Raw genomic sequence first — 21,030 nt, 5'->3', positions numbered from 1 at the left:
TGACATTGTGTTTACTTACTAGTAGGCAAGTTGTTGACGTGATCTTCCTGCATAGAAATCAATGCATAATTGTATGGACTGTACTAGTATGTCATTTTATGACTTAATGAATCAAAAGTAGACCATAAACCACTTACATTTGTTCTCAAATAATGTAACTAAACATAGCTTTTTAAATTTAATTCAGGATTTAGCGGTCTCAAGTTATTTAATAACCTGCGACTTTCTTACAAATTGTTTAGCACTTAATGTTCATTTTGTTGCGATGTATTTTTATTTATTCCTGAGCAGTTTTATATTTTTTCGCATATTTAAGTGAATTTCTGGTATTATAACAATAAATAAATAATTTTAGAGGTAGCTGAAATAAAAGTGCAGGTCAGATTTGTTAGTTTTCGCACGGCCAAAAACGCCATATTTTATTAGTAAAAAAAATCTACCACCCAGACAAAATTGTTGTTTGACGCACAGTCTCTAAACCTCATAAAACTATTTAGTACAGCTGGTCTGTATTCAATGTGTCAATATTTATTTTAAACCCTACCCACCCAAAACATAAACAACAAGTATATTTGTCAATCACGATTCACCGAGTGAAATTTGGGCATGATAGGCAACGTTTACCAATGTCGAATAACAACGTTATAACAATTGACAACAATGAACCATGGGAGATGGCATCCAAAGGACGATGGTATCGAACCAATTTATATAATCAAACCTTCCCAGGAATCATCTAGAGATTGTACGGATTGTTCCAACAATGTAATTTGTATTGTTTTTGTTTTTTGGAAGGGGACGAGGGGGCTTGTTTTAGAGTTTCGAGAATAACGTTATAATGCGCAATCAAAAACAAACTGGTTATATGTAACAATCGCGCAACAAATTAGAGATAGGTTAAATTCAACAATACGATGATGCATACCAGTACGTTTTCTTGAGCAGTTTTGGACTTGGCGTAAACCCCTGCTGTCATACTACTATATACTAGTAAATGATGAAACCGTACATGCGCCTTGGATACAATATGGATCGGAACAATTTAGGAAATTATTAAGATGACTTATAATATTAAAACTGGTCAACTATGTGTTCCGATAAAAACAGTTATGAAACGAATGGCAGAATTGTTTAAAATACGATGATATGGAATAAGGGACAACAATGAAATGTCAAACTCGTAAATAACTTCAAACTGTAGTAGATGTATGATAACAAACTATTCAGTCAAGGCAACATAAATGTCTAACACTAGCAAGTTTTAGAAGTTTTATTGATTTTAAATAATAAATAAATAATAGCATTTGAATTGTCTGCAACAATTTCTTATAAACAGTCCACGTGTGTCCTGTTGGCACCGAGCGCATACGGCTTCGTTTATGAGATCAGAAACGAATATTAAACGAAAGAATTACGACGGATGCTGTTGTGATTCCAGTTCAAGGGGTCTGAAAACTACGTTTTCCCTGTGTATTACGTATGGATAATCTAAATATTCAGCGTTTGTAAAATATTTGCTTTAAACTAAACATAATGACGCAATCATAGTCTGGCTAATGTAGCGCATATTGGGAAGAATCTCATGTCGCTTATTTATTGTTATTGTGGTTCGTACTAGTAAGTAACTGTTTTTATAACATCCAGGATGAATCGACGCATCATGTGATATATATATATACAACGTGGAGGTTGGCATTTACGTGTTTCGTGGGGTTTTCTATTTTATTTTTTTTATTTTTTTTAGAAATGGAAATACAAATTGCTGTTTCGCCATAAATCACACGTTTTGACTTGTAAAACCACAATCAAACAACTATATTTATAAAGTATCACGCCCATAACACATAATGAAGTGTTTATAACATAATCGAATATCGTATTGTTACAGCCTCTGTACTCCACAATTGTTAAGACTATAACTTCGTACAGCAAATGTACACGATTTCCTGTTCATTTTTTCACGTGTTTCCTAATTCTCTTCTATACAGAAAATTATTTGGTTGCCATTTTTGCTGGGGTTAATCAGTGGAAATGAAACACCTTTCCCTATATTTTACATTCAACTCACCAAAAATCAGTGAAAATAAACTTCAACGAAAATAAATTTCAGCTAAAAAAAAAAAAAAAAAGCATTTTACAGTAGTCTATGGACACGTCGAGTAAAACTTTGAATTTTGGTAAGAATATATATATAGTTTTTAAACTCAAGGTTTTCCACCGCTATTTTGGTAAGAATATATATATATATATATATATATATATATATATATATATATATATATATATATATATATATATATATATATATATATATATATATATATATATATATATATATATATATATATATATATATATATATATATATATTCTATATATTCTATATATTCTAGAATAAAACTTAATTAAAGTTTTAATTAAATTAAACTCAAGGTTTTCCACCGCTATTTGTTTTGTTTTAGAAATGTGTGTGTGTGGTTATGGATTGTTGTTAACAATTCATACGAGACAAGTAGGGTTTATTTGCTAAATCTACTTCAAAGTTTATTTTCACTATCTTATAAATACATGCATATGTGACAAATGTTTCTGTACGAGAAAATAATTTCTACGTTCCACGTCGTGCCTAATCCATTATGTATAGTAAAAACAAACTACATACTCTTGAACGCGCAACGGATATTGCTTTCATCAAAATGTAATTAGCTATTTGGGTCTGTCATATCATTAGCGAACCAGAAACGACGAGAGCTCGGGTACACACGATTGCAAAAAACGCAACACTTTCATGTCATTCACAAATCACGAGCGAGTAAATTACACTGACATTATTACTGTTTTCATTAGAAATTTGAAACCGTTCATACCGCACCACGCATAGAAGTAATTATGAAAAAATAATGTGGACGCTGCAAAAAGTTACAAATAGCAACCCCATATATGGAGTCCCTGCCATCCAAATATGGAAACCCGTTTACCTTACTGGGAGGTACTGCGCCTACCCACAAAATACAGGTATATATACATACGCCGTGTATTATGAGGATTCGGTGACTTTCGTTAGTTTGTGTTCAAAAGTAGAAATTAGGTCAGCATAAAATATTAACTATTATATAATATTCAGTTGATCACTAAAACAATGAACTAAAATAGTATGCAAGCGTGCAGTCCCTGTGAAAATAGTTCCGCGTAGTGGCAAAGAACTGAGTTTGCGTAATACGATTTTTGCCTTTTTCGTTAGCAGACAGGAAGCTGGGACGTCTGAAAAATCTAAATATCGTCATACCGCGAAAATAAAAACATTATAGCATGCCGAACCAAACTACGGGTTCCAGTCAGGGTCAGCTAGGATCTGTCGATTTTTCCACTGCTGTTGGTATACCAGACATGCTGAATAACACCACGATCGGTGCCGATGACGGCAGTTTTCAGCCCAGTTTCGATCCCTCAGCTGCATCCGCTTGCATGGACGGGGATGATAGCAACGGGAGTTCTGATCTGGAGGATCAGTTTGGCTCACCGAATGAAAGAGGCAAAAAAAGATTAGCTGAAGATATGATGAAACACCCGGTTGGTAAAACAGATGGTCCAAAACCTGGAAAGAAAACCAAAGGTCGCGTCAAGATTAAAATGGAGTTTATTGACAATAAGTTACGACGGTACACAACGTTCAGCAAACGCAAAACCGGAATAATGAAAAAGGTAGGCGTTCGTCCTGAAGTCTAGAAACTTTTTTTTGTGTGTTACTTCGTGGCCAGCTCGATCTGTCAAGTTTATTTTGGTTCTGGCGTGTTAAGACATTCTAATATTTGCGCAGGAGCTATTATAAACGGTCGCACACATTTTGCAAATTGTGTTCAATGATATCTGTCAAACTCGCTGCAGAGCTTGCAGGGCAGACGTCCGCTCCACACACATTCGATGAACAATAAACATTACAATCCTTACGGTGCTACACGTCAATGCATTATCACATAAACATATTATTTGTTTTGCATTATAGGCATACGAACTATCGACACTGACTGGGACCCAGGTAATGCTTCTTGTTGCTAGTGAAACTGGCCACGTGTATACGTTCGCAACTCGGAAACTGCAACCAATGATCACCAGCGAAAGTGGAAAAGCTCTCATTCAAACGTGTTTGAATTCTCCTGACCCACCTGCAACACAAGCTGGGCCACAGACGTCCGACCAACGCATGAGTGCAACGGGCTTCGAAGAGACAGAGTTGTCGTACCAAGTTAACGAAGAGGAAGGCAAGGTATGCAACATTTACTTCCGTGTTGTGTTTTTATCGGCTTATTAATTGCCACCGCTTTTGCAGTCCCACTGATTAATTATTCGAAAATTGAATATTACTAAAATCACTGAGTTAATTAAAATACTTGATTGAACGATGCACTGATTTGTCCATCACTAATGTTCAACTACTATTATTTTGCTCGAACGTAAACAGTACGAGTGACCTTACGACCTCGATTTGGAGCTGTGTTTACATCTGACTTGTACGTGACTTGCGGAAACATATCTTTCGAACCGAACCACATCTTTGCTCTTCACACACATATTTTTCCCTGCGTCTTTTCCCATTCCTGACGGAACTTTATTCTAGGAGGCTGAACTTTATAGAATAGTAAAAACATGTGCAGCCAGGGTTCATTGATAAAATTGCAGATCGTCCTCTCCTTCCAAATATGGCTGAAATGTGCCAGAGTTCTGCCATATATGGGCATAAATTGTCCTTTTTCGTAGGAGTTGTTTGCTGGTTAGGTTGCGTGGTATTTCCCCATACAATCCATGCCTTATATGGAAAGACGCACAATAGATAGAACCGAGTCGTGTGAGCTGCTAGTATTACTATGAAAATAGTCCAGGACAGTCTTCTGCTCGGTAAGAGTAGACAGTTATTTCGTTAGGCGTAAAAATAGCTGATTGGGAAATGACTACATTGATTGTTTACATTATTAGTTCTAAAAATAGTTGAATGATTTTGCAATAAAGCAGAATTCTAGTACCATTTCGCTCCAGCAGTGGAGACTGTAAGACGGTTACAAAATATACCCTCAGGATTGTCCGAAATAATTCTCAGTACAGTACTTCCAATATGATTTAACCATCTGTGGTCTGTTTAACAACCCGGAAGAAAGTTTGGAAATGGGTCAACTTATTTCTAAATTCAATGCATGTTCAAAATTGAAATTTTCTTTATTTAATTTTGCTTCTCTATGTCAAAGTTTGTTAATTCCCTTATATTTTTTTTATTGATATACATTTGTTTATTTGCTTATCCTGTGGCATTTGTATTTGATAATTTACCCCCATTTTAAGTGCAGACAGTCAGAAAAACAAAATATTCTGTAAACATGTTTTCTCTCAGATTTTAATTTACTGTTAAAAAAATAATAATTAAAACCATGTGAAAATGATTTGTTTGTTTGAATATTAAAACTCAATAAATAAATACATTTGCAGTAACTCAATTCTACCAAAAAATAGTTGAGTGGGACATGGTGTGATTTTGTAGCTTGTCAAGGTCACTTATTGTTATAAACTTAACTACCAGTAGTTTTGACAAGTCCATTTGTTGCAAATATGCAGCCCGTCAAAAATCAAGCTTTGATGCATAAATTCATTGCAACAGCACGCAACTATTTGAAATTGTTTCAGGATGATTGCAAAACCAGTGCTACCAGTTAGCTGGCAAGAATATTTAAACATGCGATTCATGGATAACATATTGGCATTGTTGACTGGAATTTGACATGTGGCTATCATTCATAAGTCTAATTTAGCCCGAATAGTGTGAATAGTATCGTTATCCTGCAGAACAGAATGCAAAACAATAAACTGCAAAATACCAGTGGTGGATGTGTGGACCAACCAACTGCCTAAGAGATGATGTAATGGTTCTAAATATAGAAAATGGATAATGCTTTTCAGATGTGTGAGGCACTCTGCCAGACATTGCATTGTATTTCTGCCTGACATACCTTCATTTGCGTCATTGAGCTTATGAATTCCAACCCACTGATTCAGCCAGTTATTCATAGATATCCAAATGATAACAGTGTAATATGATCATGTTTCTTAGAGTGGAATGAAAAGGGAATCCCTTGTCATTTTGTATTATTTATATATTTTCTCTCTCACACTTCTTTACTACATGCAAATGGGAGTGAAGTTAATGTACTATTGAGGTTTGGAATTCAGGCTATGTGACTCGCAGATACCACCAAACTTATCAAACTCTAAGATACTGCATAGCTACTAGTATTTAATATGTCAGTGTCTGAAAAGAATTTGTTCAAAGCAGGCAGTCTGCTGTTATTTAGTCATCATCCTTAGAGATTTACAAAATATGTCAAGGGGTGTATATCTTCAGTGTTGTGATGCTAATTTGAAAGAAAAAATATCGTCTATCTAATACCCAAAATCTAGCTACCAGTAGGTAGCAAAACGAATATTTTAGTTTCTGGTCAGTGTGCACACCACCAAAAAATATTTTAGGGGAAAAAAAATCTCCTTATCACCCCATTTTTGAAATACAATTTGGCAATAAAATTTGTTTTCCCAAGGTCTTATTGTGGAATATATTTGTAAGAATTTCAAATAAAATTCATCCCTTTCAGCATTTGTCATTTTTCTTTCTCATTTCTTTGCTCTTATTTTCAATCGACTTTATTCACTAATTTGCATAAATTTGCATATCAATATTCAGTTTTTGCTCTTTTTCAACTGAAGAACACATAATTTAAAATTGTATTCATTGTATGCTGAATCATTAAAATATTACTCAGTACTTTATTTTGACCATAGAGACCCTTTTTTTAGTCTCCGTTTCAGGCAACAGCCTGAAAGGCGGACTATAGTTTTTTATTTCTAGTTTCAGTCTGTGACATCTCAAACATTTTCTCAGAAATTCTGCAGCAGATATCGATGAAACTTGGCAGGTTGATGAACAAGTCTCTGCTGAATATGCAAGTAATTTTTTTCCAGATTTGAAAATCCTAAGTGGGCCTTTTTCATGATTTTCATCCCAAACTACCTCTCCCAACACCACTGAAAGAACAACTGAGCATGCTCAGAAAAAAATAATTAGCTTAGTTTGTAATGCTAGGGTTTTTAGTGATGTCATGACCTGGTCATGACCTTGATCTGAATCAGTGACAGATGGGAGTACCATTACTATTCTCAGTGAAAACTGTAGATGGGTGTCAGGGCTACATTTTGATGGGAATTATAGTGGGGGTACTGAAACAAACCCAGGTCCTGGTAATATATAAAGACCTGAATTAAGAAAGAAGTCAAGTTGTTATTGAAGGTACATCAAGGTTTACTCAGATTTATGAATGCAGTTTCTTGAGTATGTATGAGACATACCGGTAGTTTGATTGCACTTGTGTACTTTTGGGCCCGGGCCAATAAAAGTTTTCAGTTATCAGATTAAGGGAATTCACTTTATGATGAGTTGTACCCACAGTACATATAAATGACGAGGACTGTGACATTTATGTCTTGTTTATTTATGTGAGCACATGTGCTACTGATGAGCAAATGAAGTCAAACCTTTGATCTTCCTGTATGATGTGGTTGTGATAATATTCATATAAGCCTTGAGAATCTAGTATGACATATATTTTTTTTATATATTTCTTAGGATGGTACAAAGACTCACATGTTCACAGTTACAAATATACCTGGTGCTGGTGCTGATGGAACTGTTCCTGGCGCTTCATCTGCAGGTAAGGCTGAATTTTGTAGGAGTCGACAATAGAAACTGGAAAATACCTTATTTTAATTTGAGTCCACTCATTGCTATTTTCATTGTTTACATCAGGGAAATGTCTTATTTCATCTCGATAGTTATATAATCTTTTATATTAGGTTACGTTTGGTAAAAATTATACAAGATGAACTGAAACTGTGAAAGTAAGGAATTATAGGTGTTACGCCTTCAGCACCAGTTGCATCTGAACCATTATCTTCACTTTCAATACCTCGTCACTGATGTATACCTTGGCAAGCAAAAGATTTTCTCTTCAGTTAAAGTAATGATTTCAACAGCTGGATTTTTTGGGGGGGGGCTTTTTGCTTTATCAAAAAATGAAAATGACTGATATTGAATTACCGGTATATGATTGTTTATACTGATCATGCAATCTTTTTGAAACTTTGATCTACAGTCTTATTTTACTTATCATTTGTCAGTCTCAAACTGTTGCTGTGCCATGTTTCTGAGAAAGGTCAATTAATTTCATGTAGCGACCTTCTCTGATGAATGTTGTATCATGGAAAGCTGCCCTAATTAAAGTTCTTTTCATCTGTGTAACATCGACCACAATATATAATTATACACATCTACCCTACCAATATTACCTCACATGGGTTGTATAAAAAATACTGTAAACGCATTAATTATCACTAGGTTTTAATTTAACTATTTTTTGCTGTGCTTTGTTAAATAATAATTGTCACGCTGGGAGACAGATATTGATGTTCCCTTCAGTGTATAATGTTTCACTAGTAAATCAGTGAATTTTAATTAAACCCAGGGAGTTATCAAATATTAAAATAGAGAAAATTAAATAGCAGTGATTAATGTTGGTAGGGTAGGGATTTCCTAGCACTCAACTTTCCTCCATGCATGATGACTTGTATAGTAAATGCAGTTATACCCCATTTGCATTGTGGTCATTTTTGATACTTTGTTTCAATAACAAATAGTTATTCCTTGTCAGCATTTACTTAGGAAAGTATACTTTTTTTGCTCTAAACAATCCACATTTACTTGTTTGTGATTCTGAACAATCTGATTCTGAATGCTGAACTGTTTCGCTGTTCAAAACGGTTCTTATTTATGAGTATAAACAGACTGTTTGTCAGAACAATTTTGTTCTGACTGACAAACTGTTTTGATATTGGGGTATTTTTTTGAGTAGCAAAACCCAGGATTTGAACAAACGATTTCCAGATCAATGAGCTGTGTGGTTGCATGGTCACCTTACTGAATGAGCTAAACAGGTGATTTGCAATGGAATGCAACAACTGTAGGGCAAAACACCCTCCAAGTTTCAATTCACGCCTTTTACAATATTGTTTTTATTCACACATTGCATGTTTTTTTAATATATGCATGCGATGTACGCATAACAATGCAATAATATATTCATATCTCTTTGAACTTTGGATGACCCCATGCATGCACTGTACACTCAACATTGGAATAATATATTCACGCACTTTGAACTTTGGATGGCCCAATGCATGCAATATTCACACTTCGTTTTAATTCACCAATTAATTTTATATTCACGTCAGTAACAGACAGTTGGACCGATCTGCATGAAGAAGTTTTGTCATTTGTCAGGGATCATTTTGTGGTAGATGTTCTCTGGAATAAATTAGAGTGAAAAAGTCAGACAATTACAGTATAGACAGAAAGTGTTGAGCAAGCTGTTTGAATGTTGAATGTATTGAAAAGATTAATTTGAGAGAAAAAAACAGATGCTTATTTGTGTTTCATATATAGGTATACAAATAACTGGAACTGGTCATACGTACCCAATGACTAACTACATGCCTACAAGTACAGCCAATAGTAACCACATAAACACTGCGTCTAGTGGCGTGAAGACTAGCACCATCAATGCATCGACACATGCCACCGCTACCACTAACTCTAGTAATATTTCAATGCAGTTACCAGGCGGAATAGCTACAATTCTCTCCCCAGGTATCATTACTAAGATTTTTTTTGTATTCTGTGTTTTTATTTTGTAATTTTGCTTGATTGTGGTTTACAATCTGTTTGTTTGAACTTATTATTTTATTTATTTATTATTATTATTTTTGCTAAAACAATAATTATTTATTTATTTTTCTCTAGCATACAATTAACTACATTGATGGTTTGCTCTATTAGAAGCATATATAAACCCAAAATTGCGGTTTACAATCTGTGTACAAATGCACAGTTTTTAAGCTGTGTATGAATGCAACTATGGTGGTTTCCAATCAGCATATGAATTAATGCATTTGTGCAGGTTTACAGTCTGTATACAAACTGGACAAGTGGGGTTTGCAGGAATAAACGGGTCACATGATCAAGAGTGATATATTGTGACAAACCTGAGAAATGTAGCTCTCTTTAAATATCCCTACTATGTGATAATAGTAAAAATTTGTTCTTTAATCATTAGGAACACAACTGCCACCAGGCACAGCAATACAACTAGCAGGATTACCTCAGTTGCAAACACAGGGCCAACAAGTTCAAGTACAGGCAGGTCAAGTTCAAACTACTCCAACTCAACAGGTGTACAGATTTCAGTCGGGAGGATCCAACATGTCAAGTCTGAACCAAATGCTGACAGCAGTGGCAATGCAACAACAGCAACAGAATACACATACAACGAATGATGACCAACAGCAGCAACAACAACAGCAGCAGCAGCAGCAGCAACAACAACAACAGCAGCAACAACAACAGCAACAGCAGCAACAACAACAACAACAAACTACAACTATATCACTTGTGCCTAGTTCACAGGTACCCACAACAGGTATAATATTATATCTTCACCGAAATCAATCCTAAAAGATCATGCTGCAACTCTTCTATAAAAATCACTTGCATTCATCATGTGACGCTGTTCAGCAATTCACAAATAATCTGATTGGTTAATTTAATTGGTCGTTTCAGGTCAGCATGAAACAAACATGGCAGATATCATTTTGCATTTGGTGTCTGTGAGTGACCAAAAACATTTGCTTATGTTGGAAATAATTAAAATTTCACATACATCTCATAACAAACTGATATTGTGTATGATACTAATAATGTATTTTAGTAACAAATCAAAAACAAGTACGTTATTCAAAATAGCATGATCAGTTTACACTACTGTGATCTTTTCCTACTACCATACTTCCCTGATCATAAGCTCCTCCCAGAGTATAAGCCCACCCCTCTATTTTTAGACATTTAACGAGTTGAGGGCATCTCAAGGTGTTCAATATTAAAATATGCATGTAAAAAGGTGTGTTTCATTGCATAAAAATTGTGCTTAGTCTGGTCATTGGACATCGTTTTACTTTTCTGAATAATCGTGTCCATTGAGGCTATCATGAATTCGGTGTGAACGAGTAAACTATTCTTCCGACTGTGAAAGGTGTTTAAATACTTACTCCACACTTTACCTTTCGAAAATTGCGAACCACCAGTTTTTAGGGAAAAATCACCGTTTTTTCGTCAGCATCAGTACTACAGATCACGTTTTAACATCCCCGTAATCACTTCTGCTTTGCGTTAAAAAAATTATATGGTCAATAATCGGTAAATTTCGTCAGTATGACACAGGATTTTGATTGGTTAATGAAAGATGTGACCTGTTAGATGATTTAGGTCCAGTCTTGTTGAAAAATATCCTGGTGGAAATTGCTTTGCACCGAAAGTAGATTGTATTGTAATAAAATGTGTGTATTTATAGGAACATGTTTGTTTCTTCATTGTAAAAAGTTTCGCATTTTTCTTCTTCAAAAAGATGTAATATTTCCCCGAGCCCGGCGGGGTGAACGAAAGATGTAATTTAGTTAATTTTTTGTTGGGGATAAGATGGTTATTATGTTAACCCCCCCCCCCAAAAAAAATAAAAAATTCTGAGGTGGTCCTCAAGTAATAAGCCCACCATTTAATTCCCCGATTTTACATGTTCAGGCCCTTGGGCTTACTATGATCGGAGAAGCCAATATATTTTTGCCCAATGCCTAATTAGAATACTGACTATACTATTATTGATACTCTGTCATGACTAATGTATTCAGGCTTTAAATGAATGGATTAAAGCAGCGATTACCAAAATGTGCCGATTACCAAAAGATTACCCTGGGCGATGTTTTGGAGAAGTACTCGGCTACTCGCCCAAAAATATGAGCTGTCCACCAAAACATCACCCAGGGTGGGGTATCAGACAAATATGGTAAAAAATGGAGAGTGAACAATTCCCATTTCTAGCTAATTAATTTTATAACCTATTACCCTATTTATACTATCGATGTAACCAGAAACACACTATCGATTTGTTTTGCCCTAATCTTTGAAAAAAATTGACACTCATCAAATGTGTATAGCACATTATTAAGCGTTGAAATACCCCAGAATACTGTGATGTTTTGACGTCACTACAACTTATGACCTTTGTTGTGTTTTAACATTCAATTTCATGCATAATGCTGAATCTTGCAGTGAACAGAAAATTTTCTGTTTTGATGGCATGATAAAGTATACATTCGTGATTACACACGTATAATTTCTTGTCATTTCTTTAAAAGTTCAGTGTACCAATGTAGACTTTTTTATTTATTTATTAGTAGCCACATCAATGCCTAGTCATGTTATGTATCAGACGGCGCAAGGAGTTGTGTATGCACCGGCACCGACATCACTTACTGATGGTCTGACATTTTTAAACTACCCTGCAATTACACAACTACAAGAAATGGGTAAGGTATTACTTGTCATTCTGGATTTATCCTCAAAATTATTTTATGCAACGCACTTTTTTAACATTCTGCAGGAGAGGCAGGGGTCATCTGTGCTTCTATATTTCTCTGTATGGTCATCGATGACGGTTGTGAACATACTATTTTATTTATGAAATACTTGGAAATAATAGATATTTCTTCATTTATGGATCGCTATTTCTTTAATGCTTTCATTATAAAACCAAAAAGTGGAAACAATTCTTTAAAAAATATATTAGAAGATTCTGAGTGCATGTGAAATACACTTGTTGGGCGGCTGCTTCCGATAACCTTTGAATGTTGAATGACATACATTAGTGTGCTAGTATTAGAACAATGCATGTTGTTATTTATTAAAGTTTGTCTTTAATAACCAATGTTGCCTCTGTTCATATAGGTGGCATGCAGCAAGTGACCTTAGCGGCCATTACCGGCCAGACTGGTCAGGCAGCCTCAGGATTGACGCAAATACCAATACCGTTAACACTACATGCACATGTAAGTATTTATCTGTCTTGTAATGGTAATGTTGGAGTTCTGTGGCTTACTTCCCTCGGGCAATCGACTGCTATGATAGCTATTTTTTGAAAAGATGTTGTGTTGTATTTTCGATTTATTTCCGAGGAGTTATAAATACCAAGATCACCAATTAAATTTGTGGATATCAAAATTTTTTGTTTATCTGTAAATACCTTCATTGTGCATGGTCCTACCCTCACATGTAGTGAGTTGTAATAGCATGCTGCAGGTGAAATAATAATTTTCATAGTGAATTTTGTAATACGGTTTAAGACTATTGGTGACTATTATGTACAAAGCATTGTGGATATTGAAATTGTTTGCGTACTTCCAGATTAGTTAAAAGGGGCTGTTCTTGTCCTGTAGATATATTGTTCTCAACCTCGCCATCATTGGACAATAAAAAACCTAATCCTCAATATGTAAACATAGTTGCATGAGTCAATTGATGGTTGTAATGGCCACACGAATATTGCTAATATGTGGGGGAAACATTATGCAAATCTACTATCCTGTGTATCGGACAACAAGGACGAACAATATGTAAGAAGCAAACTTCAGAATGGAAACTCATCACAGGACATGATCGTACGTCCAACGGAGATTCAATGTAGCATACACGAACTTGCTGTTGGAAAATCGACTGGTCCTGATGGCATTTCTGCTGAGCATATTAAGCATGCACATGACAGTGTTCTCATTTTGTTTTCATTATTATTCACCGCGGCGCATTTTCACGTCTATTTACCGCCAAATATGTTAGAAACTACGTTGGTGCCGATTGTGAAAAATAAAAATGGTGATATTACTAGCGCTGGAAATTATCGTCCCATTGCTACTGCTACTGCAATCTCAAAGCTGTATGAGAATCTCATTTTGGAGCGCTGTGGTCAGTCTCTTCGTACGAGTGACCATCAATTTGGCTTCAAAAAAGGTCATTCCACTGATATTAAAGTTTTCATACTTTAAATGGTGTTAGGCAAGGCAGTATTCTATCACCACACCTGTTTACTGTTTACATAGATGGACTCAGCAATGAACTTGGCAATACGGGTATTGGTTGCCATTTATCTGAAAAATGTCTTAATCATTTAATGTATGCAGACGACATAGTTTTAATATGCCCATCTGTGAAGTGTTTGAATCGTTTGCTGACTACCTGTACTTATTTTGCCAACAATCATAACATCAAATTCAAGAGTGATGAAACGAAGTGTATGTATATACTGCCTCCTCGTAGTAGTACTGTAGATTACTTTATTTTCGCTTGGAATTTATTTTCGCTTTTTTCGCTGAAGGGATGATTCCGTGAAAATAAAATCCAGCGAATATACCTTTTTTCCTATATTTCACATTAAGCTCATCAAAAATCAGTGAAAAGTACCGGGGGTAATTCCATACAAAACGCCTAAAAAGTCTTTTCAGCGAAAATTAATTCCAGCGAAAATAAAGTATTCCACAGTATTACACGTATTCCTCATGTTTATCTAAATGATACTACGCTGGATTTTCGCGCTATTTTTTTATGTCACTATTTCTGAAACTCAGATTTTAAATGGTGTACCCACTTTTTTAAGTGTTCTGCGTTAAGTCCAGAGCTGGCTTTTACACAAGATTGACTTCTAGTGAGAATTGTTTAATTGTGGCAGCCATGTCTACTGACATGTTGAGGGACAGCAACTACTGGAAAAGGGTCTTTTCTGATATTTATAAGGCGCCATATTTCTAATGTCTGTTTTGCTGTTGTGTTTTTAGTAATTTTAACTTTGTTATGAGCTGGTTCTCGAAATAAAAACTATTATTATTATATATATGACTAATTTACATAACACTAAGATAATTACCTCATTATATCTATTGTAATGGGTAAATACCAGAAAAAAAAAAATGTTGTGGGTCATCGCGCACATCAATTAAATATGTCAATTCTGCAGTAACTTTTTTTTAGCTCCGCTGTCGACTTTGTCGAGCGGAGCTTATCATATGAGTGATTGTCCGTCGTCGTCGTCGTCCGTGTCAATGTTTTTCTTTTTTGACTTCTTCTTGAAAACTACAAGCCTGAATGCTTTGATACTTGGTGTATATGTACCTTGGGTAGACCTCTCTCAGATTTGTTCATTTCATGATGATATCTTCAATTCTCTAATTTTGGTGAATATTTTTGTCATTTTTAGTAAAAAGAGATATTTTCAACTTCTTGTTGAAAACCGCAAGTCCAATTGCTTTGATATTTACATATATAGGTACTACATGTCGACCTCTCTCAGATTTGTTCATTTTGTAATGATATCTTCAATTCTCTAATTTTGGTGAATATTTTTGTAATTTTTGGTAAAAAGTGATATTTTCGACCTCTTGTTGAAAACCGCAAGTCCAATTGCTTTGATATTACATATATAGGTACTACATGTGGACCTCTCTCAGATTTGTTCATTTTGTAATGATATCTTTAATTCTCTAATTTCGGTGAATATTTTTGTAATTTTTGGTAAAAAGTGATATTTTCGACTTCTTGTTGAAAACTGCAAGTCCAATTGCTTTGATATTACATATATAGGTACTACATGTGGACCTCTCTCAGATTTGTTCATTTCATGATGATATCTTTAATTCTCTAATTTTGATGAATATTTTTGTAATTTTTGGTAAAAAGTGATATTTTCGACTTCTTGTTGAAAACCGCAAGTCCAATTGCTTTGATATATTATACATATAGGTACTACATGTGGACCTCTTAGATTTGTTCATTTTCTAATGATATCTTCTGTTCTTTAATTGCCATGTGCATTGCTAACAGCGGAGCTATCTCAGCCGACAGGCTGCTTGTTTCTAATATTTTCAAGAAAATGAAACATTCAATTTCCTGAAAAATCTAAATAAATGAAATGTTGAGACAATTTTAAAATTAAAATAAAAAAAAAAATTCTGGTCTTAATGTAGCTGTAATGTTTATTCAAATTATATACTGTATATTGCCGTGGGAGAGAATATTCTGCCTATAGTATTTTGACAGTTGTGTCCATCAAAAGGAAATTCTGTTTTCGCCATCCTGTCACTATAGTAATAATTTATTTGCCTTGTGTATGTCTTTCTCAGGGTCAAAGTGTTGATGCAACAGACTTGCAGCAATCAGTTGGAGACATTAAGGTATCAAGGCCAGAGTGACACTGAATCAACCATATTTAATCATTCCATTTAAAGAGTTTTCTATGGACGAAGTATGGACTAGAAAACCTGAGAACATCTTCAGTGTATTGTCTGTCTACTAGGAAAAAATGACCAAGTGGTGTATTTTTGTTATGTTTTTTTTAACAAAGTAAGAGACACTGGTGCTTGTAGTATACTAGGTCACGGGTCAAAGGTGAGAGGTCATGCTGACAGTTTGTAAGATGTCATGGCATTCTCTCTCAATGGAAGTATGTTGTGCCTTTAATGCTCTTTGGCATTTCTTGAATTTAGAAAAAAAAATTCACTGATTTTTTTTTTTTTATTATCACCATGTTTAAGAAAAAAATTGTAAAAGAATGACTTTGAAGTAAGCTATTATTAAATTATTCACTTGAATTCAAATTATTAAGTACTTTGACAGACAGGGATATGACTGCAGCTGGTTATTACATAGAGCAGATTAGTCAGTAGTATAGCTTACACCCATGTGGGATGTATTGATACCTGGAGTGTCGCGTAACTTTAACAGATGGCTGCATTGCATCCCATGGTCCCAACTGATATTTATTTCATACAAAAATCTGCATTACCAGCTGTCAGTCTGTTTGTTTATTATTTTCTTGGTGTATTATCAAATAGTATTTCCAGAATTTATTAATCGTATCTTAATTCTTACCAGTGTGCTGAGTTCTTCATCTCAATGTAACTGAATGCTATATGTATATTATTTATATATCATTTTTTTCTTTCTTTTAATTTTTAATACTTTATATGTTTTCCTATTTTTTGTTTCTTCCTGTCCGACTGTATTTACCGCGTAGCAACGACAGTTTACACAATAGATGCATTTACAACAAGATAAAAATTATTTTAGTCGTTAATTTTATGTTTGATATTTGTTCATTCAGTTGGTGCTAAAAATGAATCAGACTTGCAAGGTTTTGTTCATTTACATAACATGATTAGACTGGCTTTGCTCTGTCCTGTGCCAGACGTTTTCATTGTTTGGGGGGGGGGGGTAAGGGGAAAATTAAACTTTGAATGCTGTGTGGAAGTAATTTACTTACTGGGCAAGGATTACATCATCATTTGGTTGTGGAATAATTAACTACACCCAGATTAAGATTCTTAATAAGGGAACTGGATCTTTCCATATTCGGAGAAAGCATTGGTAAATTTACAACTTATATACTGTAAAACATGTTGAAAAAGCGGCATGCAATTTTAGCAAATTTTGGTAAAATGACGTAATAGCGAAATGTTGATTTAGCGAATCTCTCTTGTCATTGTTGATTTCTTTGTTTGGTGGCCATTTTGAATTGATAATAAAGTCATTAGCGACATCTTGAATTAGCGAATCAGTTCTCTCGCTAAATTCGCAAAAAAGACATGCACGCGAGAAAGACGTGTTTTACAGTATGTAAACATGACACTTCCATCAACATTTATTGATTTAATACGAAAAATAAGATGGTTGTGTTTTAGAGGATTTTTGAAGCCTAAAAGATTATTTTGAACTGTATTCGTTATTAGAAAAATTAAATGAAAGGTTAATAGCTCTAATAGAAATGGCAAGGCGTGCCAATATATTGTGTATTAGGTCACCTTGAATTAAACGAGCAAATCAATAATGCAACCTTTTTGTGGACGAAATTTTAGATGTATACATGTACTGACTGACATTTACTTAAAAAAATTTGGCATTTCGTCTAGTTGTGTAGTGTATTCCATTTCACGATTTCTGCAGAAAAAGTACCGCACGTATATGTTTTTTTTATTATTATAGCATTAATTTATTAGTACAGATTGGTTGCTTTTTGTGTGTAACATTTCAACCATTTACATTATCTTGCCGAAGTTTATTCAAACGACCTACCAGCGATATACATGTTCTTTTGATTGGTTAATGATACATCATCATTATCCAATTAAAACAAGGCTTGTATATATACTACAAGATTTTGTCATATCATTTTTTTTTTTAGGAAAAGTAAAGGAATCTTTATTTTTCGTTCTACTGTAATTACAGTAATATGTAAATTAATTACCTCTTGTAAATTGTAACAAAAAAATACTTGTATGTTATAAAAAAAAAGGGTTATTTATTTTTTTAATTCAACTACCATATAGTGTTCTATAGTTTAATTTCAGTTGAGGGGTGGGTTTCCTGTAGATGGTTGTCACACTCAATATTTCCATGTCATATGTTGCCTACAATTTTTTTTATTGCAATATAGATTATTTTATGGCATTTCAAAAATAGGACTGTCTTGTAGAACATTACCCCAACAGAATAGAACATTACCCCAATATAAGTAATTTTTTATAGAAATATAGATGGGAAGATGGGATGGGTGGGGTGGGGTGGCATAAAAGCAATGATTTAGTGGAACCAACATTCTAGAAATAAAGCCCAAGTGCTTTGAATAATTAATGAATCATTCCGTAGTGAAAAAAAAAGTTTTCATATCAACTTTCTTTTTTGTATGTATTTTTTTTTTAAATACACCTTGAGGATTTTTTTCTTTTTTTTAAAATACAAAGTTTAGTAGTCTGTGTGGCTACTGAGTATTGATGCCTGCCACTTTTTTCTGTGCATTTATAACAACATATTGGGTAATTTTACAGTAATTTTGATAAGTTTCATAACTAGCGCATTTCTAAGAATTTTAGTTTTATTTCCCAATTCTAGCTGTGGAGAAGTACTTTATTCAAAGTAAATACTTATTTGTATAAGAATGTATTATAAATTTTTATACTATTTTATACTGGTAAAATATTAAGAAAAAAGGAAAAGAATGGTAGCTGGATCAAGGGTCTTGTTTCCAGATGTGACAGTCAGATAACTGTAATCTTTTTTTTTTTTTTCTTAGATTTGATCATTCCATATTAAATATGGTATTATACAAATATTATTCATAACTTTTGTTTTTGAACCATAGAGATGCTGTATCATGCCATTAATATATCGATTTTAGTTCAATAAAAATAAACTATAAGAACAGCTCTTGTATCATCAAATGTTCATATTATGTTCTGTTTTACGAGACTCAACTACTGTAGAATACTTTATTTTCGCTTGGAATTTATTTTCGCTGAAGGGATGATTCCGTGAAAATAAAATCTAGCGAATATACATTTTTTCCTATATTTTACATTAATCTCATCAAAAATCAGTGAAAATAAATTCCAAGCAAAACGCCCAAAAAGCCTTTTTAGCGAAAATTAATTCCAGCGAAAATAAAGTATTCCACAGTATATATTGTTTCTAGCGATTTTGCAAGTTGTATCAACTGGAAAGTCAAGGCCGCAATTGGCTTAGTTTTATGTTCATTTGCATTCTGAAAATAGAATACTAGTATATAGGGAAAAATTGTCTTGCCACTACTTTATTAAAGGGTCAAGTAGTGTTTCTAATGAACCCTGGTCAATTGAGATCTTTATAATTTCAAGTCTAGTTGTGAAGAAGTCAAATTGTATACATAGGACTGAATATTACAGCTGTAATTTGGGCCACAATTTAAATAAACTGTATGTGTGGAGATGTTTTTTTACGAAATACACAAACCATACGAGGGAGTTGTTTAAACTGAATCTTTCATCTGTGAGGGATTTATATAAACGGAAGCTTTCACCTGCGAGGGAGTTATTCAAACTGCATCTTTTACCTGCGAGGGGGTTATTCAAACTGAATCTTTTACCTGCGAGGGGGTTATTCAAACTGAATCTTTCACCTGTGAGGAAGTTATTAAAACTGCATCTTTTACATGTGAGGGGAAAATAACCAACTTACAAACATCCAGTCAATGCGTTCATTCATCGAAATTTTATTTATCGACAACAACTACGTTATAATTCCAAGATAAAATTATTTTTACTGTAAATGATAAGTTATTTGCTACGTCAAGGTGTCACACAATTAATATTCATATTGTTTGATAGTTTTTCAGTGTCTGCTATAAAAGTTCCTGTACTGAACCAATATTTTTTGGAGGTGAGAAAGAGTCCATACCATCATCAGGTATCCTCAATTTATAACATTGAACAAAATTAAAAGCAGGTTAAAAAATATAACTTGTGAAAATTGCACATGCTTGATCTGAGAGTTTGAGCACAACTGCATTTTTGTATTTTACAAAAAAATCAGAGAAAACAGCTCTTGGGTGTCTATATCGCCATGATAACTATACCGCTAGAATTGTAGGTGTTATTGACACTCGTGGTCATCGATATTTCACAATCAGTTGATGAGATTCTACCGAAAAACTTGCTTCTTCGATATTCGTACAGATTAGACACAACATAATAATTTTCATTTCTTGTACGCACTTTCGTGGTGCGAAAGTGAAATAAAGTGAAATTTCAAGGGTTGGTACAAGAGAAAAAAAAAATTAAAAAAAAAATGCATTTAAAATGTTTCTCACACCTTGAGTTACAGATAAAAAAAATATTTGGACTTTGAGTAGCCAGCTTAAAATACGTAAGCAAAAATACAGGCCCATAGTTTATGAACTATGTTCCAAAAGCATAAATGTACAATAAATTAAGGTAGAAGTCTACTTATACATGCAAATACTCAGAATTTATTCATTTTGCAATAAATTTTACTTAATATTCAAGAAAATTATTGTGATTGATGGGGTACTGTTTGTTGTTCTGAATTATTTAAAAAAAATCACTGAAAATCCACAAAACAATGTTATTTCATGTTGCTATGTGGCAATACGTGATTTCACTTAATAAATCAATGATTTATGCCCATGCAACTTAAATTTCTCACAAATTACGAGTACCTTGTAGACTTCTACCTTAATACAT

General features: G+C 33.9%; 1 protein-coding gene across 1 annotated transcript; it reads left to right on the top strand.

Annotated features, from left to right (window-relative positions):
* The first annotated feature begins 3,196 nt into the window (after window positions 1-3,196).
* On the top strand, window positions 3,197-19,233 carry LOC100370177 (serum response factor-like). The gene is made up of 8 exons (XM_006823685.3): window positions 3,197-3,702; window positions 4,004-4,264; window positions 7,661-7,745; window positions 9,533-9,736; window positions 10,203-10,565; window positions 12,373-12,504; window positions 12,923-13,023; window positions 16,141-19,233. Exons 1-8 carry the CDS (start codon window positions 3,310-3,312, stop codon window positions 16,207-16,209), a joined length of 1,608 nt encoding a protein of 535 aa, XP_006823748.2. The 5' UTR covers window positions 3,197-3,309; the 3' UTR covers window positions 16,210-19,233.
* The last annotated feature ends 1,797 nt before the right edge of the window (window positions 19,234-21,030 follow it).

This window comes from Saccoglossus kowalevskii, chromosome 2 (assembly GCF_978046115.1).
Source record: "Saccoglossus kowalevskii chromosome 2, keSacKowa6.1, whole genome shotgun sequence".
Classification (NCBI taxonomy): Eukaryota; Metazoa; Hemichordata; class Enteropneusta; family Harrimaniidae; genus Saccoglossus; species Saccoglossus kowalevskii.
Note: the sequence above shows the minus strand (reverse complement) of the source record. Positions and strands in the feature narration are given on the sequence as shown.

What these genes read in the sequence shown, in the direction of transcription:
- LOC100370177 (XM_006823685.3), top strand. Translation starts at nt 3,310, where the DNA reads ATGCCGAACCAAACTACGGGTTCCAGTCAGGGTCAGCTAGGATCTGTC. An exon ending in TTAACGAAGAGGAAGGCAAG is followed by an intron (nt 4,265 to 7,660) that starts GTATGCAACATT and finishes TATATTTCTTAG; the next exon opens with GATGGTACAAAGACTCACAT. An exon ending in TCCTGGCGCTTCATCTGCAG is followed by an intron (nt 7,746 to 9,532) that starts GTAAGGCTGAAT and finishes TTTCATATATAG; the next exon opens with GTATACAAATAACTGGAACT.